Source organism: Podarcis tiliguerta, assembly GCF_965153285.1.
Source record: "Podarcis tiliguerta genome assembly, chromosome: 6".
Taxonomy (NCBI): domain Eukaryota; kingdom Metazoa; phylum Chordata; class Lepidosauria; order Squamata; family Lacertidae; genus Podarcis; species Podarcis tiliguerta.
In genome coordinates, this window is record NC_139539.1 from 81,873,265 (window position 1) to 81,899,729 (window position 26,465).

A 26,465-nucleotide genomic window follows, 5' to 3' on the forward strand; every position below is an offset into this window, starting at 1 on the left:
ATTACACTCTCCATTTTTAAGTTTGGAATAGAGTAGTTGCTTTGGAAGACAATTTTCAGGTATCTGCACAACATGACCAGTCCAACAAAGTTGATGTTGAAGAATCATTGCACACACAAACATGGACACACACGGAAGCTGAGGGCCAAATACAATGTTATGAAGAAAAGTTGTTGGCCACCACAAACAGCTTCGTATCTCCCTGGTTATGACTTCTAAAAGAAGGTGCTTGAAGCAGCTTAAGACTTCCACCCCAATCTTTCTACAAGAGGCACCTGGTGAATCAGAGTAGGAGTGGGGGAATTTTGAGCTCAGTGATGTTGCCTGTCTTCTATTTCTTCATGGAGAGACAAGGAGATGCAAGGCTGTTCTTCACAATCTCATATATTCCTCCTAACTTTGCATGGTTCTCAAATGCCAGGTTTTTCTAACCAGAAGTGGTATAATGCATTACATTTCACTTTTTTTTAATTTCCAGAAAAGCCATGCGGACATCCTGGAGATATTCAGTCTGGCTCTTTTGATATTGTTAATGAAAATGAATTTGTCTTTGGTGCTCGTGTTGTGTATCGATGTGATGATGGGTAAGTCTCCCCCCTTCCTTCAGATATTTAATCATGGTAGTATTTTTAGGACAGCTGCTTTATGATTAAAAACTCTACTGATTTTTAAAAACTCATTAAAAAAAAGAAAGAACATCAGGTGTATATTATATTCTTAAATGGGTGGTTGTACTTGGGTAGAGGGGACACGGGCGGCGCTGTGGGTTAAACCACAGAGCCTAGGACTTGCTGATCAGAAGGTTGGCAGTTCGAATCCCCGCGACAGGGTGAGCTCCTGTTGCTCGGTCCCTGCTCCTGCCAACCTAGCAGTTCGAAAGCACGTCGAAAGCAGTTCAAAAGTGCAAGTAGATAAATAGGTACCGCTCCAGCGGGAAGCTAAACAGCGTTTCCGTGCGCTGCTCTGGTTCACCAGAAGTGGCTTAGTCATGCTGGCCACATGACCCGGAAGCTGTACGCCAGCTCCCTCAGCCAATAAAGTGAGATGAGCGTCGCAACCCCAGAGTCGGTCACAACTGGACCTAATTGCCCTTTACCTTTACTTGGGTAGTCCTGGGGTGCCTGACTGCTCTTGGGCTAAGGCACCCATTTCACTGCAAGGTATTTCAGTCAGAAGAAAACAAGTAGCTGCAAGTTATTTTTGTCAACTTTGCCTGGTGTGCAAGCTGCAGCTGTTCCTGAATATCCATGTCATCCCTAGAAACAACTAGAAAATGCTCTTTCTTTTCCAAAAGCCTCATCATGTTTCAAAGTATTATTACAGAAGCTGATCCACTCATGTAATTCTATAGTTTTAAAAAGTTTCAGTTTATTTTTTTAAAAAAATCTTCTAGGTACAAGATGCTCAGTCATACAAATTACCGTGATTGTCGTGCAGATGGATGGAGCAATGATGTCCCTCATTGTGAAGGTAAGTGGACCTTCAGAGATCTTGAGTGAAATTCAGAGTACATCGGAATTGTCTAAGGTTCTATACGGTAGCTTCCACCAATTATCTTTTATTCCCTTTCACCTTTGTTTTGAAGGCTGGGGAACTCAGAGGAGCTTTCTAGGGTACTGCAACCCTCTGTGTATTTCTGGATGTTCTTTTTATGTGTACAGGGGGACTGAATCTGAGCCTTTGTCCTTTAATTGCTTTACCTGGAGCAAGAAACATTTCTCTTTTGTTCGCACAGCTCCCAGGATTCCATAGTGTTATCAGTGCCTGCCAGACCACCATAATCTCCAGGCTGAGCAAGTGTTAGAATTCAATGAAGGCTTGGGATTTTAAAACTGGGTGCCAGACCCATGTGTATTAGGCTGTATGCTAGGCACTTCTAATCCCCTGGAATCAGCAAGTGTTAAAAGCTAGTTAAATTCAGCTAGCCTCCTGTGTTGAGATGAGCCATTAAGACAACGAAGTTCAAGGGAACTCATTGTGAGATGGCAAACGGTTGGGGCCTCTCCCTCAAAAGATAAAGTCACAGAGCTTAGGTTAGAAAAGTTAGAGTTAGGTGTTATGTGACAGAGAAGCAGAAAAGCAGGAGGGAGAGCACAATATTTGATGCCTGTTTGAATCCAAAGTTGTGTCTATGGGAGACGCAAGACCCATTTGGGTGTTGATGCTGTGTAATCTCTCCATCGTAGACTCAGGTTCTATGTATGTGTAAATAAACCATATATCACAAAACAGTACAGTCACCCGTGTGTCTCATTCCCAAATTGTAAGAATCTATGAATATTGGTCTACTTTTTTGTGGAGGAATAGTTTCTTCTTTGCTAATGGAAACATTGATATAGCTAGCGATTCATACTGTAGAGACTGAAGATTTACTGGTTTTAAAAGGAATGTTTGGCTGCTGTGATAGCCAACACTTTAGACTATTGATTGTATGTTATGGCCAATGGCAAAGATAAGAAAAACTGAACAGAAAATCTTGTGTGTATTAAATCCACACACAGCCAGGTTTAATTTTGATAGATCTGCTCAATAACAGGCTTCCTGTTTCCTATGTGCTAAGGGATAGAGACCCTTCCCAACACAGTGGAGAGAGACAGGCGGAAATAATCAGAAAATGATGGGGGAATTGCATTTTCTGCATTCCTCTTCGGTTGATAAATAGTACACTTGAATGTCTTCTGTTGAGTACATTCGTACCTTGGATCCCAAATGCCCTGGAACATTTCCGAACACCTCAAACCCTGAAGTGTTTGTTCCAGTTTGCGAACATTCTTTTGGAACCTGAATGTCTGACGGGGCTTCCATGGCTTCTGATTGGCTGCAGGAACTTCCTGCAGCCAATCAGAAGCTGCAATTTGGTTTTCAAATGTTTTGGAAGTTGAATGGCCTTCCGGAATGGCTCCCGTTCCACTTCCAAGGTCCGACTGTATTATGGTTGTAGTAATTATGTTACTCATTTTCTTCTGTTTTTCTTGATCACCTTCAAAAAATATCTTGCTAAACTTTGCATGACGTTGTTATTTGTTTTATAGTGACGAAGTGTTTCCCAGTAAAAGCACCAGAAAATGGAAGAATCCTTATGACTGGAGTACAAGACTTAGACCAGGAATTTCTGTTTGGCCAGGTGTTACGATTTGAATGCTCTGCAAGTTTCAAAATCCAGGGGTCTGAACAAATCTTTTGCACAGCGCATGGAAACTGGAGTGACGATGTACCAAGATGTGTAGGTTAGTCGGGAGGAGGGGATAAAACAAACAATCAAAAGCAGCAGAAGATATGTTAAAGCTCAGTGCTTAAAGCCCCTTTTGTATGCCAAAAATTATCACCAAAGAGTTTGTATAAAATAATAGGGCTGTTCATTTAAAATTTGATCCATCAATTCCATACCCTCCAACATTTCTCTGATGAAAATAGGGATGTTCCATTGCATAATCTTAATTTTACTATTTATACCCCACATATATTATTGGGTTGCCCCAGACACTCTGGGCAGCTTCCAACATATATAAAAACTTAATAACATTTTAAAAACTATACAGGATTACCTAAAGATGGCTCGGGGGTCAGATAACTCCATACCCTCCAACATTTCTCTGATGAAAAAAAGGACATCATAAGGAAAAGTGGGACATTCCAGGATCAAATCAGACACCAGGACAGCTTCTCTAAATTAGGGACCTCCCTGGAAAATAGGAACATCCCTGGGAAATAGGGCCTGCAGTTCCCCTTAGCTTTACCTAACTAAATAAATGATTTAATGACCATTTGAATTTATTGATGGTGTGTTAACATGTGTCCCTTATCACATGTGATGTTCATGTGTCCACGTGCCATCAATGGAAGCACGTATTCCGATACTTGGGGGTCAAAAGATGGTTCACCATGGGGGCATTTTCTTTCTTACAGTAACCGGGGGAGATTGGCAGTAGAGGTACAAAACCAAGGCTTATACATACTTATCACAGAACAAGAAGCAAGTGTGCAACTGCCTATAACTATAACCACAGTGTAGAGCCTGGAGAGAAAGAGAGGGAGGTGGGGAAAGCTACTGTCATGTTATAAAGCAAGAAGAGGTTGCTAGGAATCTGGCACACTGTAATAGAGACCTAGATTTCATGGAACAACCCTGGCATGTAAGTTAAAAGGATTTTGTGCATGCATAGGTTCCTTTGAGCCTGACATGGTGTGGTTCCCAAAGCAAGCAACTTGGATTCTCCTGAACCTTCTCAGTTCATTGAAAAATAGCTTTAAAGGGGAGGTTTGAGGCTTCCTGTCCTCTCTAGGTACCTGACTAGAATGGAAGTAAATGACAAAGATGGAGGAGAGGCAAGGGTAAAAGGTAGAGAAAGAGGTGAGGGGAAAGCTGAACCAGGCTGGAGCAATCTTGATGAGGTCCCGTAAAGACTGAATGAAGATTGAACAATGAGGGCACTCTTAAATGCTTTATTTCCTTAAAAGGTGGGGGGATGTTACTTGACACAACAGGCAAGCCATCTACAAAAATGAGGTAGGGTATTTTAAGCTTCCTGTCACAGGTAGTTTAAGAAGCTGCTTGAGCACATTGGTGCTGAGTGAAAAAGTAAGAGATGAGTGCTTTGTGCAAATTGGATAGAGTACCTCTGCCATCCAGAATATCATGTTCAAACCTGGGCAACTAGCCTTTCCAGATGCCAGCTTGTAGAGACAGTGTTTTTGGAAAGGCCATTTTTGTTCTCACCAGGGCTAATGAATGGCCAAATACAGTGGTGCCTCGCAAGACGAAATTAATTCGTTCTGCGAGTTTTTTCGTTCTACGAGTTTTTTTGTCTTGCGAAGCACCACTGTATTTAAACACTGACAACGGCGGGGAGGGGCGGGGAGAAGCAGGACGTTAATTCATGGGCTGACTGACTTTGCAGCGAGCGTGGCACGGAAGAGGAGACTCTGGAGGAGGAATGCTGCTGGCGGGGGTAGGAGAAAGGCGAGAGGGGCTGACGCGGCTCCCCCATTCAATCGGCGCCCCAGGAGCAGGCCTGGCGTCCGCACCAAAAGCGCAGCCGGGCGCCTCAGGGCGCTTTCCTGAGGCGGGGAGGAGGTCTCTGCTGCTGCAGCCGGTACCTCAGACTCACCCGCGTTGTGGCCACCGTGCGACGCGGCTGCTGGAGGGCGGCGGGGCTCAGGAGCGTGACTCGGCGGAACCGCCACCATCCTCTTCACCTGAGGGAGAAAGGGAGAGAGAGGCGCTGGCAGCAACGGCTCTCTGAGGGGAGCGCGCGAGGGGGGTGGGCAGTGGCGTGAGGCACCAACCGTCAGCGGGAAGGTGGGAGGGAGCCGGAGGAGCGGGGAAGCGGGGGGGGGGGGACAAACCGCTCCTCCGCGAGCCGCCTCGCCGCGGCCGCTTAGTGGGCACGGTCGGCCAGTGACGTCCCACTCGCTTGATCGTAGGCGCGTGCGTGCGTGCAGTGCGCGTCGCCATGACACGAGAGGCAGGGCCGTTTCGTCTTGCAAAGCAAGCCCATAGGGAAATCCTTCTTGCGAAGCACCTCAGAAAATGAAAAACTCCTTCGTCTTGCGAGTTTTTCGTCTTCCGAGGCATTCGTCTTCCGAGGTACCACTGTACTGGACTGTAGCCAGGCAGAGAAGCAATCCAGTATAGAGCAAGGCATTTTCACGCATCAAAAATCCTTAGGCAATGAGGGCAAGCACAATTCCAGCAGGGAAGGAGAGGCAAGGTTGCCACGGCTCACTTCCTTTGTTGTGCTTCTATGACATAGGCATTCACTTTTTGAGTAAACGAGTCAAGATGCTCAAGGGAAATGCTCAGGATGATAGGGAGGCAGGAACCCTTGTTGCAGTGGCCAGTAGGGGAGCATTGCTCTCCTGGCATCACTGCCAGTTAGAGAAAGGGGAAGGTCAAGGCAGTGAGGAGATCAGCACAGTGCAGTGGCAGTGACAGTGCTGGATTGACTCTTCCACTGCACCTGTGTCACAACTCCCCACTGCCTTGCCCCCCACTCTTGGTAGTTGGCAGCAATGTATGATATTGAGTAGCACAGGTGAGCAGTGCCAAACCACCCACACCAGCCGGCCAGCCACAACTGTGTGTGTGTGTGTGTGTGTGTGTGTGTGTGTGTGAGAGAGAGAGAGAGAGAGAGAGAATATATATATAATCCATACAAATTGTCAGTAAATGTTGGCTAACATTGTATGGCAGTTTGCCTAATATACACATTTTTGCAAAGCCATTTCCCTCTACATAATGCATTTTTGTATGCTATTTTCCAAATATGTATGTATTTTAATCCACACGGTACCCTCGCATATGCACCTTTCTACACATCAGTTGGCCAGAGAACTGCATTGCAAAATTCAGAGCAGTGAGAATTTCGAAGGATGTCTGTGTTTTGGTTTCTGTATTTTTTTGCGAAGGCAAATAACATTCACGTTCAAATACAGGTTCACCTTCAAATATTGATAGGATCAATTCATATTTAAGCAGCTAGGAAAGGTTGTTAAAAGAGAAAAAAGTGGTGTGTCATTGTGACTCCTAAAGATTCTTTCAACACCTAGGAAACATATGGAAGCTGTTGAGAATATTTTATGTCACTGGGCTTGAATCTAGTTCACTCCTGAATGAGAATTATGACTTCTGCATTTATCCTGCTCGCATGCATGATTACGTGACTCCTTCTGAGTTCTGGCACCTTAGAAATGGGAATACAGTGAATTGTTCACGGAAGGAACTTTTTAGAAACGTTGCATTACATTTCTTTTTGTTACAAGTTAACACCTCGTTTCCTGAGAGCCAGTGTGGTGAAGTGGTTAAGAGTGGTGGACTCATAATCTGGGGAACCGGGTTTGCGTCTCCGCTCCTCCACATGCAGCTGCTGGGTGACCTTGGGCCAGTTACACTTCTCTGAAGTCTCTCAGCCCCACTCACCTCACAGAGTGTTTGTTGTGGAGGAGGAAGGGAAAGGAGATTGTTAGCCGCTTTGGGACTTCTCAGGGTAGTGATAAAGCAGGATATCAAATCCAAACTCTTCTTCTTCTTCTTCTTCTTCTTCTTCTTCTTCTTCTTCTTCTTCTAATGCGGAAATTTTGTTTGTATTTTGTGGTAGAAATTACTTGCCAAGAAGAAAACATCGATCATGGATATATACTAAACCCAAAGAAACTTTACAAAGAGGGGGACCGAGTGCACTTCTCATGTTCTAATGGGTACAAGCATGCTGAGAGATCGGATGCTACATGCACTCGGAATGGGTGGAGTTCAAGACTTGCGTGCATAGGTTCGTATGTTTCCAGTTCCTAGAGCTGTCGTCGTTTCAGTGTAACCCTGTGCAGGCTTACTTTGAAGTAAGCTCACTCTGTTGCACAGATCTCTCAGGGAGTTGTGCACAAGATTGCAATTTTAGTCAAGTGGATTGGATTAGATGATTTAAAATAGATCAGAACGTTGTCCTTGGTGAATCGGGACAATGATTTTTACACCTTTAAAACTATGCCATTTTGTGTTTTATACCGGTATTTATTTACTCATCACTCACATCTTGCATATAGGAGGGAATCCTCCTTCTACAGTGGTGTCTGGAAAGGCACCTATTATTATTATTATTATTATTATTATTATTATTATTATTTTGAATTTATATACTGCCCAATAATCCAGAGGTTTCAGGGTGGTTCACAAAAAAGATCTATGACAGCAGAAAGGGAAGAGAGGAAGATCTAGAATGGCAGTGGCATGTTGCAGGACTGTGCTTATATTGTTTTAAAGGGAATAATAGTTTGGTGATCCAAGAACAGAATACGTGTGCTTTTGTTCCTTTTCATCTGGTGGCTATGGTCATAGCGGTAAAGGAAGCTGCCTTATCCCCATCTAGCTCAGTCTGGCTCTACATGGTTTCAAGACAGGGGTCTGTCTCAGCCTGATCTTCAGACACTGCCTGGGACTTTTGCATGAGCTTTGACACACACACACACACACACACACACACGATTCAGACATTGACTAATTTAAAAATACATATTGTTAATCAAGAAAATTTTCTTTAGCAAGTTCCGCTGATTCTGATTTTGCAATCTTTTGCTAAGATGTTTAGATGCAAATTTTAATCTGTTCTTATTCTACTAATATTTTATCTTTTTGAAAGTTTAAAATTATTATTGTTGTTGTTTACATTCTTTTTTTTGTAATTTTTTGGGGGGTTTTCAAATTAAATTTTACAATAACATAAGTAAAGGTAAAGGTACCACTGCCCGTACGGGCCAGTCGTGTCCGACTCTAGAGTTGTGCGCCCATCTCACTTAAGAGGCCGGGGGCCAGCGCTGTCCGGAGACACTTCCGGGTCACGTGGCCAGCGTGACGAAGCTGCTCTGGCGAGCCAGCACCAGCGCAGCACACAGAAACGCCGTTTACCTTCCCGTTATAAAGCGGTACCTATTTATCTACTTGCACTTAAGGGTGCTTTCGAACTGCTAGGTGGGCAGGAGCTGGGATTCGAACCGCCGACCATATGATCGGCAGGTCCCAGGCACTGAGGTTTTACCCACAGTGCCACCCGCGTCTATATTGTATGTTGATATGACAATAACATATCAACATACAATATAGAAACAAGATTCCACAGAATCTCCTGGACTTCCCTCATCTCCTTTGTGGGTCCTATTGCTAGTCCTTTCCTCCTGCATCTTTTATAATAATCCAAATCTTTTGCATCTCCATTATGTCCAAAATTTACCATTAAACTGCAAGTGTTATTCCAACCTAACGATTTTAGCTGTTTACAATGGTTTTTAAGATATAAATTTCCCCCATTCCTTATTAAGACTTTGGTCTTTGAAAATATTGCTTTTCTATCTTATTGAAAAATGTATTAATATTTCATAAACCACTTTGAAGTTTGTTTTTAAGAAATAATAAATACGTTCTCATACCGATGTACTGAATTATATCTAGCCAAGGAAAGACTTTGTTGCTTGATCTGTTGTTGACCAAGTGTCCTCCTTGTATTCCTCCATAGAAATTGTCTGCTCCCAACCCCAAATAGAAAATGGCGACTACCATCCTAAGCAGAGTCACTATGAATATCAAGACACAATCGAAACACAGTGTGCGTCTGGGTATCAGCTTCAGAGCCGCCAATCCACTTCCGCATGTACAGAGACAGGGTGGTCTCCTCCTCCGATATGTATTCGTAAGTAGCTTTCTCTTTGCAGTTTCAAAACATGAACAACTATCATTCAATGCATCCAACTTTGTAGTTTATGAATTATATGCTCATCACGATGATAGTTGAGGTGTGTGTGAAGGAAGAGCCAAGAACCTCTACCTGTTGCTCTATTACTGGAGGTCAGGGGCTGTGCATGGAGGCACATGGGGTCCCTTGGATGGAGGCTGGGTTATTCACAGTCAGAGTAAGGGGTCAGTATTTTGCCCACTGAAATGTTGTTCCCAAGTACAAAGTTTTATTGCCATCATTCACAAATATATCGGACGAAATAATAATAATGATAATAATTTATTATTTACACCCCGCCCATCTGGCTGAGTTTCCCCAGCCACTCTGGGCGGCTCCCAATCAAGTATTAAAAACAATACAGCGTTAAATATTAAAAACGTCCCTGAACAGGGCTGCCTTCAGATGTCTTTTAAAGATAGGATAGCTACTTATTTCCTTCACATCTGAAGGGAAGGTGTTCCACAGGGTGGGCGCCACTACCGAGAAGGCCTTCTGTCTGGTTCCCTGTAACGTTACTTCTAGCAATGAGGGAACCACCAGAGGGCCCTCGGAGCTGGATCTCAGTTTCTGGGCTGAACGATGGGGGTGGAGACGCTCCTTCAGGTATACAGAAATAGGGACGCAGGCACATCCGATTGAATGTCTGCATAGGCTCGAGCTTTTTGCAAAGATTTGATTTCAATGCTTGCTAAAATATTGGAGTTCCCCACACCATTACCCTATGTCCTTGTTCTAAGGGTCAAAGGCTTATCTTTGGGCTGGAGAAGACTGTGGTCTTCAAGCCCCAGCAAACTGTCTTTCCCCAGCTCTGACTGTTCCTGGCAGCATACGTGGGTCTGGGGACCACCTGCATCTTCTGCCACAGTCATCTATTTCTGTTTTCATACACAGACCAAAGAGGGAAACCCAGATAATATTCAGACACTGATACACTTGAGCCAAATGTGCAACCTCCATTAAACCAGCCAGGCAAGGAAAATAGCAAGTGGAACTTCCTGATTTATTTATGTTTGGCTTAATCTTTTTCTCATCTTCTCAAAAGCAAAGAACTGTGACTATATTCGGATTGAGAATGGACAACTATCTGATACCTATGAATACTATAAAGACTACTATTTTCCAAGAAGGGTGGGACAAACAGTTGACTATAGTTGCAGTTATGGTTTTCTACCAAGAAATAAAGAAACATGGGGTAGAAGTTCATGCACCAAATTCGGCTGGAATCCAGAACCAAAATGCTTCAGTAAGTTAACATTTCCCTTGCATTCTCAACTTTGATCAGAAATGGAAACGACAAAATATGCCTCTTCCAAAAGATGTGGAAGGAAAATGTGTAACGTGGTTAAACAGTGAGTAATCAGAGTGGAAAACTTTAAAATTTAATATGAAAATGTCTTCATATGGCACCAAAAATATAATAAGCTGAGTACCAGGTTGACCCATTTGGTAGTGGTGATTGTGTTCCACAAGTGGGGGGGGGGGCTGATGGAAAGGCTTTCTGTGTGATCACCACCCCCTGATATCAGTGGAAGATCTTGGCATTTGGGCAGGTGGCTATGGACGTAGGGGAGGGTTGGATCATCTTAATCTCTCATCCTTGTGATTGTCACACAAGTACATTGTAAGTCCCTTCTGTCAAATGCCTGTGTAATATTTTAAGACAAAATCCTAAATATACGCCTATTCTTTAAGTATAAAAAATAATAGTTATAATGGTATTTGAAGGGGTTCCATGGTACACTTTTTCCTTTAACAAAAAATCTAACTGCTCAGGTTTGGTGTAATAAGTACCTGGTGACCATAGTGCTTTATGATGTGACACCCTTCCTGGGTAATTGTATGGAGAAAAAAATGGTTGCCCTCCGATACCTATGAAGTCACCTCTCTTTTTCTCTATATGTCACACATCACAATGTGTCCCGTCCCACCGCTTCCAGGGGCCTCTAGTTAGTGATGGACAAATCTGTTAGTTTTAGTTTCTTTGGGTTTCTTATTTTTCCAATCTTAAGTTCATTTCTCCACATTTCCACATCAGTTTATTGGTTTGTGTGGTGTGTGTGTGTGTGTGTGTGTGTGTGTAGTGACAAATTGTCAGCAAATGTTGGCTAATATTGTATGGCAATTTGCCTAACATACACATTTTTGCAAAGCCATTTCCCCCTACATAATGCATTTTTGTATGTAAGGTTGTTAAAAGAGAAAAAAGTGGTGTGACACTGTGGCGCCTAAAGATTCTTTCAACACATGAAGGGGTCCATAAAAGACCTATTTTATGAATCACATTGTGTGTCTATTTTCTACATCTATATGTTGCAAAAGCATATAGGAAAACTTTAAACCAAGTCTCTTGAGTAATGCACCATCTATCTTGAAAATAAGATTTCAATTGCCAAAATATATGTCAATCAATGATGTAACCTTTTTTTATCCTTCTAGAAAAATGTGATATTCCTAGACTGCTTGCACATGGTACATTCAATGCCCATACTCGGCAGAAGTTCATAGAAGGTGATGAAATTTCGTATTCTTGTGAGGTTGGATATGATCCTATAAATCAACAAGCTAAGGCCATGTGCACGAAAAATGGCTGGTCACCTACTCCACGTTGTAATGTAAAAAGTAAGTAAGTGTTATTCATGGAATGCAATTTGACAATATAGAACCTGTGAACCTGGAGCCTGCCCTGTCCTGCTGTGAACAACCAGTACATTATATTATTTTCTTGGACTTCTCACAGTTATAGGAAAGCTTAAGGATGTGCATGTTTGCAAATCTCATGTTGATTTGTAATGAGTAGCAGAGGAAAAGAGGCCTTTGCAGCTCCTATCTCTTCTGAACGTCCCCTCTTCACTGGGTGAAGCAATCACAAGCAGTCTGGGTACTTACCAAACATGTGGTAGATGGAGCTGAACCTGGAAGAACTTGTTTAATATTTGTACTCAAAGGGTGGAACTTCTGACAGGCTGTGGAATGAACCTTAAAGTCTCTCTAAAACCTGAGCTACATAACTTAACCAGACTAGATCTCAGTTGAGAAATTTATGAAACATTGTAGTGGACTTCACAAGAAGCTGATTCTTAGCTAACAAAGCCCACCATAATTTGTGGGTTCATGTATCTAATATGTTCCTTTTCCTCATTAGAAATATGTCGACCCGTGAAACTACCAAACGGCTTTTTCACTGAAAGAAGAAACCAATATAATTTGAATGACAAAACATCATATCGCTGTCAGCCTGGCTTCACAACTCCACAAGGACTTGAAACGGGAGATATACAATGCCATGAAGAAGGGTGGAAGCCTGAACCAAAGTGTATCAGTAAGGAGTTTAAAGAATCTTGTATTATGGATGAAAAATGGGTTGGTTTAGACCACACATTGGAAAAGTCATTAACTTAAGCTTAAAAAGCAGTCTGCTCTGATAACCGTGTGCAACCTGGCTAAACTCTACACAATATGGACTTCTTCTGTCTGTTTCCTCCATCTTCTTTCAGTGGTAGTAATTTCAAAAGCAAAATATTGAGGAACGTATTACAGCAGGAGACTCAAACTAACAACAAGAAGTTGTTTTCTTGCCAATCAATTGATGAGAGACAAAGTTCTAGGCCTCATTGATGAAATGCAAACTGGCAAATCCATCCTAGAGTAGTCAAAGAACTCAAATGTGAAATTGCTGTCCATTTAGCTACAATATGTAACTTGTCCCTCAGATTAGCCTTCATAGCTAATGGAAAATAGCTAATGTATCTCCAGTTTTTAAAATGGGATCCAGGGAGAGCCTGGAAGTTATAGTAGCAGTAGTAGTAGTAGTAGTAGTAGTAGTAATAATAATAATAATAATAATAATAATAATAATAATAATAAATTTTATTTATACCCCGCCCTCCCCGGCCATAGGAGTGGCTAACATCAATAAAATTACAATAAAACATAATTGGGGGGGGGGGGGGACAAAGAAACAAACAAAAAACCAGTTTATTAAAATACAGGTTAAAATACAATTTATAATGCAGCATTATTTTAATAGTAGCCTATAAATCGAAAACACAAGGGGAGGGAAATATAAGGGTCAGACTGAGTCCAAACTAAAAGCCAGGCGGAACAGCTCTGTCTTGCAGGCCCTGCAAAAAGATGTCAAGTCCCTCAGGGCCCTAGTCTCTTGTGAGAGAGCGTTCCACCAAGTCGGAGCCAGTACTGAAAAGGCCCTGGCCTTAGTTGAGACCAATCTAACCACCTTGTGGCTTGGGACCTCCAAAGTGTTGTTATTTGTGGACCTTAAGGTCCTCTGCGGGGCATACCAGGAGAGGCGGTCCCATAGGTATGAGGTTAAAGTTGCTTAATTTCTGCTTGCTTAATGCTTGTTCTGAGGAAATTTGTGGAAAGTATTGTGAAAAATAAAATAACCAACCATATAGAAAAAGAAATCTTGCTGAAATAGAAACAGCCTGGCTGCTGTAAGGGCAAATCCTGTCTCACCCACTTAGTAGAGTTCTTTGAGTGTGTTAGCAGGCACATATGAATGGTGGTGATCTGGTTGACCCCTTGGACTTTGAAAAAGCTTTTGACAAGGTATCTCACCAAAGACTCCTAAATAAGCTTAGCAGTCATGAAATAAGAGGTGAAGGTCCTTTATGAACCAGGAATTGGTTAACCAGCAGGAAGAAAGAAATGGACAGTTCTCTGAATGAAGGGATTCAGAAAGTGAAGTCCCTAAGAATCAGTAATGGGACCTGTTCCTTTTAACTAGCCCATAGACATCTAGAGTTAGAGGTGAGCAGTGAAATGGCCAAGGAAGCTGGTGATACTAAATTGTTCATGGTCACTGTAACAAAAAGAGACCATGAAGAGCTCCAAATGGGACTCTCCAAATTGAGTGAATTGGTGGTAGAATGGCAAAGGCAATTCAATTTAAACAACTGTAAAGTGATGCATTGTTGTTGTTTAGTCGTTCAGTCGTGTCCGACTCTTCGTGACCCCATGGACCAGAGCACGCCAGGCACTCCTGTCTTCCACTGCTACCCGCAGTTTGGTCAGATTCATGTTTGTAGCTTCGAGAACACTGTCTAACCATCTCGTCCTCTGTCGTCCCCTTCTCCTTGTGCCCTCCATCTTTCCCAACATCAGGGTCTTTTCCAGGGAGTCTTCTCTTCTCATGAGGTGGCCAAAGTATTGGAGCCTCAACTTCACGAGCTGTCCTTCCAGTGAGCACTCAGGGCTGATTTCCTTAAGAATGGATGCGTTTGATCTTCTTGCAGTCCATGGGACTCTCAAGAGTCTCCTCCAGCACCATAATTCAAAAGCGTCAATTCTTCGGCGATCAGCCTTCTTTATGGTCCAGCTCTCACTTCCATACATCACTACTGGGAAAACCATAGCTTTTACTATACGGACCTTTGTTGGCAAGGTGATGTCTCTACTTTTTAAAATGCTGCCTAGGTTTGCCATTGCTTTCCTCCCAAGAAGCAGGCGTCTCTTAATTTCGTGGCTGCTGTCACCATCTGCAGTGATCATGGAGCCCAAGAAAGTAAAATCTCTCACTGCCTCCATTTCCTCCCCTTCTATTTGCCAGGAGGTGATGGGACCAGTGGCCATGATCTTCGTTTTTTTGATGTTGAGCTTCAGACCATATTTTGCGCTCTCCTCTTTCACCCTCAATAAAAGGTTTTTTAATTCCTCCTCACTTTCTGCCATCAAGGTTGTGTCATCTGCATATCTGAGGTTGTTGATATTTCTTCCAGCAATCTTAATTCCGGCTAGGGATTCATCCAGCCCAGCCTTTCGCATGATGAATTCTGCATATAAGTTAAATAAGCAGGGAGACAAAATACAGCCTTGTCGTACTCCTTTCCCAATTTTGAACCAATCAGTTGTTCCATATCCAGTTCTCTCTGTAGCTTCTTGTCCCACATAGAGATTTCTCAGGAGACAGATGAGGTGATCAGGCACTCCCATTTCTTTAAGAACTTGCCATAGTTTGCTGTGATCGACACAGTCAAAGGCTTTTGCATAGTCAATGAAGCAGAAGTAGATGTCTTTCTGGAACTCTCTAGCTTTCTCCATAATCCAGCGCATGTTTGCAATTTGGTCTCTGGTTCCCCTGCCTCTTCTAAATCCAGCTTGCACTTCTGGGAGTTCTCGGTCCACATACTGCTTGAGCCTTCCTTGAAGAATTTTAAGCATAACCTTGCTAGCGTGTGAAATGAGTGCAATTGTGCGGTAGTTGGAGCATTCTTTAGCACTGCCCTTCTTTGGGATTGGGATGTAGACTGACCTTCTCCAATCTTCTGGCCACTGCTGAGTTTTCCAAACTTGCTGGCATATTGAGTGTAGCACCTTAACAGCATCATCTTTTAAAATTTTAAATAGTTCAGCTGGAATACCATCACTTCCACTGGCCTTGTTATTTGCAATGCTTTCTAAGGCCCATTTGACTTCACTCTCCAGGATGTCTGGCTCAAAGTGATGCATATTGGGGCAAAAAAATCTTAATTTCACACGTATGTTCATGGAGTCTGAACTAGCAAGATTTTAGAGCATGTAAACTGATGCTATAAAACCAATCATAAATATAATTCATTCTTTATTTCCTCAGAGACATGCCAAGTACCAACTCAAAATAATGTAATCTTTAACACAAGTCAATCGGTTTTCTTGTTTGAAGAAATACTTCACTACAAATGTAAAGATGGGTTTGAAACCATTAAAAAGGCCACAGGTGACCATGTAGTATGCACAGAGAATGGATGGAGTCCAAATCCTGAATGTCTACGTAAGTTACAAAATACCATTGTTTAATTACCAGTATATAACACAGCCTTTGTCAATCAAACAAGGTTTGTTTCACTGATGTTTTCTATGTGGTTACATACACAGGCCACTAGTTTATAATCTTTCAGAAGCAAGGCCTCCAATTATCCTAGATATACACTAGGATTATCTAGTATGTCATAACCAGCAATACTCTGGTTTCTCTTCAGATATTGCTATAACCAGCAATATCCTTTATTTTCTTCAAGTAATTTTCTCCCAGTGATTCCTAACGATTTTACATAACTAAAATGCCTCCAGTTGGCATACATCGGTGATCTAACACTTCCATTAATAATGATCAGTAAGAATATATGTACTCATCTCGGATGTAATAAAGTAAGATATGAAGCTGGATTTTTAGCAATCTGATTCTGTAGATGAAATTGCTACATATAGGAGTCAGGCAACTTGCTCTGTGTTTAACAATGTGTTTGGCTTGCTCCGAGTTCAGAGAAAACATCTGAGAATAAAATACCCCAACTTAAGCACCTTTTTGCAGTGGTTCCTCCATCCAGCCAGACTGATAAGAATCCTTCACCTGGAATGTAAAGAATGAAGAAAAAACAACAGGAAAGCAAAAAGTTAATGGAATATATCCAAGCTCAGGTTGTTCAAAGAATTCACACCATCTTCTAGATTAAGAGTAGCAGCAGCAACTCACCTGAGTATGCCAGTTGTTGTTGTTGTTGTGAGAAAATAGAATTTGACTTCTTCTAGAGAGATTTTCAGGCATAGAAATTTTGAAGGTATGAGGAAGGTGGACTCACCCAATAGCTGAGAAACATGGCATGCTGTCTTGTTAAAGATTTATTGGTCTCTACTCCCAGGGGGTCAGAGGTTATGCAAGCCTGCAATAAGTTTGATGAACATTTGCAAACATTTTGCTCAGCAGGTTAATTTCAGGCATGTTTATTTTGAAATGCACTTAATTATATTCAATCTGCTTTGCTCAACATTTCCTTTAGCAATACATTGTGATGGTTTCCTTCTGGAGAATGGGATACTTGACCCTAGAAACAACCAATATCAGCACGGAGACGTGGTGAAATTTTCCTGCCGCGGAAACTACAAAAGAGTTGGGCCTGACTCTGCCCAGTGTTATCATTTTGGATGGTCTCCACAGCCCCCAACGTGTAAAGGTATGCATTTTTTTCTCATGGCTTATACAAAAAGTAAATATCAGTGTGCTTGTTACTCGTAAAAATTTCCTGGCAGCCTTTTCTAATAATGTTTCTCCCAAGCCTTACTGGGGAAGATTTCACTGGCTAGCGGATAGATAGATATTTTTTGTTTAGTCTTGTGTGGTCAATGGAATATGGAAAGGAGGTGACGCCAATGGCGCTGTGGTCTCAACCACTAAGCCTCTTGGGCTTGCTAATTGGAAGGTTGGGGGTTCAAATCCGCACAATGGGGTGAGCAAATTAGCTGCTGGAGTTTGGATTACATATCAATAAAGGCAGCTCCATGTATAGCAATGGAGGAAGAATCTGTTTTAAACAGATTTATGTAGGGAATTTGCTGGTTGCAACCTGATTGAGATTTGCTCACATTGCACTGTCTATTGCATCAACCAGCCAGTTATGTCCAAGCTGTCTCTGTGTTGCTGAGTTTTGAAAGAGAAAGAAAATGCCTGAAATGAAACACAAAATTGTATGGGAAAATATGGTATGTTATACACGCAATATACCCCATTATATAGTCCCATTTGATACAGGTAAATTTCATCATATGCAGGGGTTACATTCCTTGCTACCATGTGTAGAAGCAAAATTATGTAAAGCAGGAGTAACCCCAGAATGGCCCTGTGTGAGCATCCCTACCTATTTATAGCCGGGGGGGGGGGGTGTTTCATTCAGCAACATAGCAACCATTTCCCCCTGGCTTCCTCTACACAGTTGTTGGTAATGGGTGAAACTAGGAGCTACATGAGTAGTGCTGATCATTTGAGTCTTTCCCACATCAATGACACCATCCATTCCACACAACTGGCTGGAACTCAGCGCATCCAACATCATTTCATAATTATGAAAATTCTATGTGGAAGGATGTGCTGTCTAGACTTATTTTGAGTCAACAGATACAAGACTGAAGCGATGCTCTCTTATTTCCAGCACAAGTCGATCCTTGTCAGCCACCCCCCAGCATTTCGGATGGCAGTATTAGCGGTGACCTTAAGGAAAAATATGAACATGGAGAAAAGGTGGAATACAAGTGTAATTTCGGATTTGCAATGACTGGATCAAAGTTGATTGAGTGTTTGGATGGACAGTGGACATCTTTACCACTCTGCACAGGTAAATTACAGGTGCAACTAAGGCATGTTCACAGGGCAAATGCTATGTGCAGATAAAACTGTTTTCGTTAACTCAGCTAACTCAGCAAAGTCCACTAGGATTTCTTTTCTATTTACATGCTGGAATTTTCTGTCCCAGAAGTTTCCCAAGTAGCTGGAGAAGAAAAAGGTCTGCTGAAGGGAAAGTGGAGTGTAACATTTGATGTCTCCATTTGAAGCAGAATCAGACCATCTTAAGTGTCTTCATGCTTTGCTTTATCATTGAAATGCTATGTTTAAACTAAAACTCCCAAATGTGGTATAAAAGAATACATTTCTAAATTCCAGTCTTAAGTTTCCAATGCTTGGGACTGGAAATAAGATCAAAACTGAACAGAGAAAAGTAACAACAAATCAATGCTCAGTTATTAAGAATGAAGTTAAAATCATACAAGCCATAATAATATCAAAGTCTGCCTCTTCATTCTACTTCTGCAATATATCCTGATGAGCTGAAAAATCAAGAGCTGCCCTTGGCATTTTTTATCTGGCGTGTAGGAGAGGCTGAAGAGAATGAGCAGCTAAAACAACTGGGGACTGAGATTATAGTCTTAAAAAAATTAAGAACTCATATTTTGTTTCACATCATTTCCTTCTGTTTTCAACAGAGGAACCCAGAGCTTGTGAAGTACCTCCAAATATTAGAAATGGACGCCCTGTCAGTGTTGACTCAGATAGATATCTGCATGGCGAAACTGTGGCATATGAATGTAATGAAAGATTTTACATTGTTGAAACTAAAGAAGCTGTGTGTCTGCATGGGCAGTGGGAGTTACCATTATGTGTTGGTAAGCTATTATTATTATTGAATTTATATACCACCCTACACCCAGGGGTCTCAGGGCGGTTCGCAGAATAAAATCAAGATATAAAACCACAAAATACATAATAAAAACAGAAACAACAAACCAATAGCCTCCGCCCAAAAAAAAAACATTTTAAAAGGGTAAATCAAATCAACCAAAGGCCTGGTTAAAAAGGAACGTTTTTGCCTGGCGCCTTAACAGTGTCCAATGAAGGTGCCAGGCGAACTTCCCTGGGGAGAGCATTCCACAGACAGGGAGCCACTGCAGAGAAGGCCCATTGTCGTGTTGTCACCCTCTGGACCTCTCGAGGAGGAGGCACATGAAGGAGGGCCTCAGAAGATAATCTCAGGGTATGGGTAGGTTCATAGGGAAAGAGGCGGTCCTTGAGGTGTTGTGGTCCTGAGCAGTTTAAGGCTTTATAGGTCAAAACCAGCACTTTGAATTGAGCCCGGAAACTAATTGGTAGCCAGTGCAGTCGGACCAGGATCGGTGTAATATGCTCAAACAGCCTTGCTCCAGTGAGCAGCCTGGCCACTGAATTCTGCACCAGCTGATGTTTCCAAACCGTCTTCAGAGGCAGCCCTACATATAACGCATTGCCGTAATCTACCCTTGAGGTTACCAGAGCATAAACAAGAGTAGTTAGGCTATCCCTGTCCAGATAGGGGAGTAGCTGGGCCACCAGCCGAAGCTGATGGAAGGCACTCTGGGCTAGCCTGAGCCTTGAGTGACAGCAAAGAACCCAGGAGTATCCCCAAGCTACGAACCTGCTCCTTCAGAGGAAGTGTAACCCCATCAAGAGCAGGTGACCTCCCACCTATCTGGTCTAGGAAACCACCCACTAATAGTAGCTCAGTCTTAGCTAGATTGAGCTTCAGCTTGTTGGTTCTCATCCAGTCCATTACCAAGGCAAGACACTGGTCCAACACTTCCACTGCCTCACCTGGAGATGTAAAGGAGAAATAGAGCTGTCAAGCTATACCATTAAAAATAAATGCAACTCATATTTATGTAGACACTTTTCATAGTTAATTGCCATTTATTAACATAAGCAATTATAGGCTTGTGTTCCATTGGACGGGAAATTAGGCCTACTGCCAGGAGACTTCTGCCACAGACATACTTTGTGGTCTTAATCAAGTCTGTTACTACTTCTTCACCTCAGCTGCCCTATAAAAAAAGGCAATAATTATGGTTTCTCCTCCAAAACTGCTGCAAGGATTGACTGTAATAAAGACTGAAAGGCGTATTGGAAAATAGATGTGCATGAAAAATACCAGAGAGATTTTCTAGTTTACTAACTCCATTTGATTGTGATTTGCTAACAAACAACTTTACTTGAACAATATTTGAATTGTTAGATGTTGCAGCAAAATGTAGACGTCCACAGAATGCAGAGTTTGTACCATATGCCTCTCTGGAGAAAAGGTTTATGCACAACAACGTTGTAACCTACACCTGTGGTTCCAATCAGCATAAAACAAAATGTGTTAATGGAAAATGGTCACCTGAGCCAGACTGCACAGGTACAGTTTTGCATGCTATATACAAATGCATGGTTTCTCAACTTGAGGGACAGATGTGGCCACTGGAAACAAGAGTGGGACAGACCTGTTCAGGAGTGCCTTCCTGGGTAGGCTAGACTCAGCTCCTTTGGAAAGATCACATAAAGCTTCCTTTAAGATTGCATGAATTCTGCATGCCTTATGTACTCGGCTGGTGTGAGATCAGGATATTAGTTTATCCACTTCAGGAGCAGAAGCATTGCTGCCACATGGGAAAGGCAATCATTCGACCCAAGGACAGAATTAGCAGCTTGCAAAGCAGTCACTACAGGCTGTTGGTTCTTGCAAATAGAGGCACAGGGTACATTTTCCCTTCTGCATCCCTGTCTGAGAGCACCATCTCTGGAGGTCAACTCAGCTGTGGTGCCCAGGATTCAGAAACACATAAAACTAGATTGGGTGGCGTATTTTGCTACTTTCTCAACAGTGACCTTCCGGTAGCTTTATAATAGTAAAATCTGGGTTGAGTTCACATGTCAGCAAGAACCATTTTGGTATGATCTCATGCACCACAAGAAGCATGCAAAGCTGAACTGAACCATACGAAGGTTAAAACTTCAATAGATGAAGGGTAGCATGCAAATATAAATTTCAGGAGTGGCAGTAACTCTCCACACTTCTGTAGACAGACACCTCACCTGCACTGAGTTTTGGAGAGCCTGATGAGGCAACCTGGGGATCTCACTGGAACTAAACTGGAGAAGTTCTGCTTCTCTTGCAGGTTTTACCAGGCAGCTCTTTGGTTCAAGACCAATGCAACTAACTCATTGCAACATTGAATCCATTCAAGGGATAAGGAGGTTTGACTAGATGCTCACTTTTCATAGATTCTTACATGCTCTTCTCTTTCATCGTTTCCTTGCATAACTTTATATCATTTAATTCTAATGGACTTTTGTTTGTTTATTAAAGCATTCTGTCCACCACCACCTCAGCTTCCCAATGCCGTTGACATAACTGATACGAGAAACTATAAGAGTGGTGAGGAGATAAGCTTCAGTTGTCAGGAAAACTTCTTTCTTCAAGGGCCACAAAAAATAAAATGTGACAACGGAAAGTGGCAAACCCCACCACGCTGTTTAGGTTAGTATGATCTTCCTTTCATATTTCCCTTTTTTGTTTTCAAGAAGTCAGAGAATTGAGGGTGGTGGTGTGTGATTTATAAACTAAAGAAGCATAACTTTTTTAAAAACAAAAGGAAACTAGAAAATATAAATGACAATGTGGCCTAAAAAAATATTCTAAGGACACAATTAAACTTTGGAACCTACTCATACAGAAGACAGTGATAGCCACCAAGTTAGATGGCTTGAAAAGAGGACTGGAGAAATTCATGGAGAAGGTCATTGATGCCTATGCTTTGCGTATACCAGTTGCTGCAAATCACAGGAAGGGAGACTGCTCTTATGCTCAGATCAGGCTTGTAGGTCTCCAACAGACATCTGGCTGTCCGCTTGAGGACAGAACGCTGGCCTAGAAGGGCCATTGACCTGACTCATCAGGCTCTTCTTACGTTCTTCTTATTTAATAATGGGGATTCAAACCAGGGATGTGGGTGCTGCTGTGGTCTAAACCTCTTGGGCTTGCTGCAATGGGATGAGCTCCCGTTGCTCTGCCCAGTTCCTGCCAACCTAGCAGTTCAAAAGCACACCACTGCAAGTAGATAAATAGGTACTGCTGCGGCGGGGAGGTAAACGGTGTTTCCGTGCGCTCTGGTTTCCGTCATGGTGTTCCATTGTGCCAGAAGTGGTTTAATCATGCTGGCCACATGACTCGGAAAGCTGTCTGTGGACAAACACTGGCTCCCTTGGCCTGAAAGCGAGATGAGTGCCGCAACCCATCCAGGGGTCCTTTACCTTTTTTAGTGAAATAGTAATGCACTTGTGAGGTTATAATGATGCTTATTCAATAGATCAGTGGTTCCCAAACTGTGCTCCATGGAGCACTCGGTGCTCCACAAAGCATCTCCAAGTGCTCTGCGAAGAGATTGGAAAGGAAAATAAATAAATATGTTTCTTTGGTATAAGGGTGGAGATAGTGCTCCATAATGAATTTCTTTCCAAGAAGTTTGGGAGCCGCTGCAATAGAATGGCAGGAACTAGATGTAACACGAATGGCAGCTGATGCCATAAGTAGCAACCAAGTGTCTTGCACTCTTCCTCTCTTGTCCCCTACATAGCTGATGAAGCAAAATATATGATGTGATCTGATTGATTGATTGATTGATTGATTGACTGTATATGCCACTCTTCTTTGCATACCCAGGCAGAATAACAACAACAACAACAACAACAACAACAACAACAACAACAATAATAATAATAATAATAATAAATTAATAAATTAATAATTTTCTTCTTTTTACCCTGCCCATCTGGCTGGGTTTCCCTAGCCACTCTAGGCAACTTCCAAGAGAATATTAAAAATGCAGTAAAATATCAAACATTAAAAACTTCCCTAAACAGGGCTGCCTTCAGAAGTCTTCTAAAAATCAGATAGCTATTTATTTCCTTGACATCTGATGGGTGAGCCTTCCATAGTCTGAACGCTACTACCGAGAAGGCCCTTTGCCTTGTTCCCTGTAATCTCACTTCTCGCAGTGAGGGAACCGCCAGAAGGCCCTTGGAGGAGGACCTCAGTGTCCAGGCTGAAGGATGGGAGTGGAGACACTCCTTCAGGTATACTGGGCTGAAGCCATTTCAGGTGGACAAACTCTGTTCAGGCATTCAGTGAACATGCATAGAGGAAGGAGGGAATTGCCACCCCCCTCCTTACACATGGCTTCATTGAATACAGAACGTGAATGCCTGAAGGAGACCCTCTTGGCTGCAAATAACTCCTCCATTCTCCAACTTTCAAGACAATGGCATTGCACCCTGCATATTTCATTGGCAACCTATAATTGGGCATAAAAGGAGAAGATAAAATCCTGCATTCCATGAAAGATACTATGCATGGTACTGAGCTAAGCAGTCTTACGACCTGCCGCTGTGGTTTGGAATAACTAAGGCAGGAGTAGTCAACCTTTTTATACCGACTGCTCGCTAATGCATCTTTCTTGATGGTAAAATTTTCTTACCGCCCACCAGTGCTCGATGGAAGGAGGATTCAGTTTGTGCCGTAGAACCCCCTACCGCCCACCTAGAATCCTGAAACGCCCACTAGTGGGCGGTAGAGACCAGGTTGACAACCCCTGAACTATGGAATGGAAAGTGTAGCTGAAATCTGAAGTGCATTTTTATGAGAATAACCCCCCACTGACTCACTTAACTGGAAAAAACTTCTTGGTAAACCTACTTAAGGTGTCTAGGTCCTTAACCACTCTCCCATCTGCAGTGCACATATTAATAAAATAACAGATATCACAGCAATACTATAAGCCTCCAAATTTCTTTCTTCCCTGCCTCTTTGTAAACCGACTTTGAATTGGCTGCCTCTGAAACTTTCTACCAGATGAAAAAGGAGAGAGCAGTTCTGCATATAAAACACTCTGGAAATGTTTTTATGCCATTTAATTGTATTCATGAAGGCCACATGCTATATAACTCCCTTTCCAGATACAAGATGTGGAGACCCCCCTGCAATTGCCCATGGTGAGGTAAATAATACTTCCCAGAGAAAGTATCTTTCTGGTGAAAGTGTGGAGTATCATTGCCATGAAGGTTTTGAACTTGGGGAATCAAGTACTTCAACATGCGAAAATAGGGAGTGGTCCCCACCGCCAACTTGCAGAGGTAAGAAAATATGCTTATGATATAATAATAATTTATTATTTACACTCCACCCATCTGGCTGTGTTTCCCCAGCCACTCTGGGCGGCACTCAACAGAATATTAAAAACACAATAAAACATCAAACATTAAAAACTTCCCTAAACAGGGTTGCCTTCAGATGTCTTCTAAAAGTCAGATAGTTGTTTATTTCCTAGACTCTCTGAGCTGGACCTCAGCTTCCATTCAAAAGTGGAGGGGTAACTATATATCCAATGAAGAGCTTTTAGTGAGACTTCAGTCTTATTCCATTAAGAGTATGCATGGAAGACATTTTGCCAAACCTATAGAAATTGTGACACTGCCTCACTTGAAGTGTCCTGCCAACCAGCAAACATTCAGAGTTTTGAAATATTCTCCCTCTTGCAGAATTGAGGGTAATTCAACTTGCAGTCTAACATTTTGTTGCTTTAATATTTCAGCCATGACCTTGCTTTTGGTTTTGGGCAGCACTTGAATGTCTCAGAAACTTTTCAGGGGCTTCTCAGTGAGACGCTGGTTTACTGGCTTACCATCCCTAGTCAGAACAGACAAGCTTCTGTGAAAGAAAACTTGATCGATAGAACCTGATCCACATTTACTGGTTTTCCCCTGTAATGCACAGCAGCAAAAGGCATAATGTGTATTATGGGCTCCACTGTAAGATTATGTGGGGCAGTGGCAGAAACCAACAGGTATAGCCAGTGCTTATTTTCTAAGATAATGTTTAGGGGCACTCTCATTTTGACTCAAGAAAATCACCATTTTATAGTTCAGATTGGGGAAAATAAATACAGTAAATGGACAAAAGTACAAAGATTCACAAAATGTTTAGGAGTATGCGTACCCCAGGGGAAAAAAGCACTGGGTATAGGCACTGCCCTGCTTAAACTAAGAATGTGCTTTAGGTTGTGACTCCAGAATCCCTCAATATTTAGGATTTCTTTGGGAGTCAAATTGAAACTTGAGAGCAGGCAATTAGGAAGGTGGTATAAAAGTTTGAAAACCTCTGGACTAAGGACCTGGCCAGACTTAAACATGTATCTAAATTCTGTGGATTGGCCATAGCAGACATATTAAATTACTAAACCATCTGTTTTCTTTCCTAGTAATATTTATGTTCTTCAGCATTTAACCCATTGTGAACTTCTCTGATTACTGATCCCTCTGCCTTCATATTTCACTCTTGGGGGGGAAACAACCAACAACACACAACTCCCTTCAGCCTTTGAAATGCAGCTTTGTTCAATATTTTAGTAGGGAAATCCAGACACAGGTATGGTGACATGTTTTGAGAATCATATTTTCATTTGTATTATCTTCTCAGAAAAGCCATGTGGGGAGCCCCCCAGACTCACTGATGCTGCATATGAAGGATTAATAAAAAATCACTATAAGCCTGGGGACCTGATACCTTTCAAATGTGCACCAGGTTATGCTACAGAAGGACCACGGAATATTACATGCCACAAAGGAAAATGGTCGGAAGCTTCAACCTGTGAAGGTATGTTGCATGTTTTGCCTGGATAACCATTCTAAAGGTAGTTTACTTCTGGGAACAGAGCGATTCAAGCACTGGTTTGAACAGCAAGGGGCATAGTGAACAAGTAAGTTCATCTCTGTAGATGTTTAGGCTCACAAATGTGATTCTACTTAAATCCTTTACATCTCCAGTTAAAATGATCTGGGGTAGAAAGGCTTGGAATGAACTCTGGTGATACCTTGGAGAGTTCTGCTGATCAGCATTGGCAATACAGTGCTACATCGGTTTACAAACTTAATCCGTTCTGGAAGTCCGTTCTTAAACCAAAGTGTTCTTAAACCAAGGCGTGCTTTCCTATAGAATGTAATGGAAAATGCATTAATCCGTTCCAGACGATGAAAAACAACCCCTAAAACAGCAATTTAACATGAATTTTACTATCTAACGAGGCCATTGATCCATAAAATGTAGGCAATAATCAATGTACTGTACTATAAAA

At 42.1% G+C, this 26,465-nt stretch overlaps 1 protein-coding gene across 6 annotated transcripts in view; it reads left to right on the top strand.

Moving 5' to 3' along the window:
• The window catches only part of LOC310679702 (complement factor H-like), a 54,890-nt gene that overhangs the window by 15,726 nt on the left and 12,699 nt on the right, over window positions 1-26,465 (top strand). For 3 of the 6 annotated variants that reach the window (XM_083445274.1, XM_083445275.1, XM_083445278.1), the window contains exons 3-18: window positions 479-584; window positions 1,394-1,470; window positions 3,033-3,227; window positions 7,098-7,268; window positions 9,003-9,176; window positions 10,264-10,464; window positions 11,658-11,840; window positions 12,364-12,540; window positions 15,814-15,990; window positions 16,997-17,170; window positions 18,143-18,325; window positions 18,972-19,151; window positions 20,531-20,695; window positions 21,647-21,817; window positions 24,292-24,468; window positions 25,811-25,987. In XM_083445274.1, the coding sequence (XP_083301400.1) occupies window positions 479-584; window positions 1,394-1,470; window positions 3,033-3,227; window positions 7,098-7,268; window positions 9,003-9,176; window positions 10,264-10,464; window positions 11,658-11,840; window positions 12,364-12,540; window positions 15,814-15,990; window positions 16,997-17,170; window positions 18,143-18,325; window positions 18,972-19,151; window positions 20,531-20,695; window positions 21,647-21,817; window positions 24,292-24,468; window positions 25,811-25,987 (2,688 nt within the window). The remainder of the gene's footprint in view (window positions 1-478; window positions 585-1,393; window positions 1,471-3,032; window positions 3,228-7,097; window positions 7,269-9,002; window positions 9,177-10,263; window positions 10,465-11,657; window positions 11,841-12,363; window positions 12,541-15,813; window positions 15,991-16,996; window positions 17,171-18,142; window positions 18,326-18,971; window positions 19,152-20,530; window positions 20,696-21,646; window positions 21,818-24,291; window positions 24,469-25,810; window positions 25,988-26,465) is intronic. The other 3 variants (XM_083445276.1, XM_083445277.1, XM_083445279.1) reach the window with 1 other exon arrangement.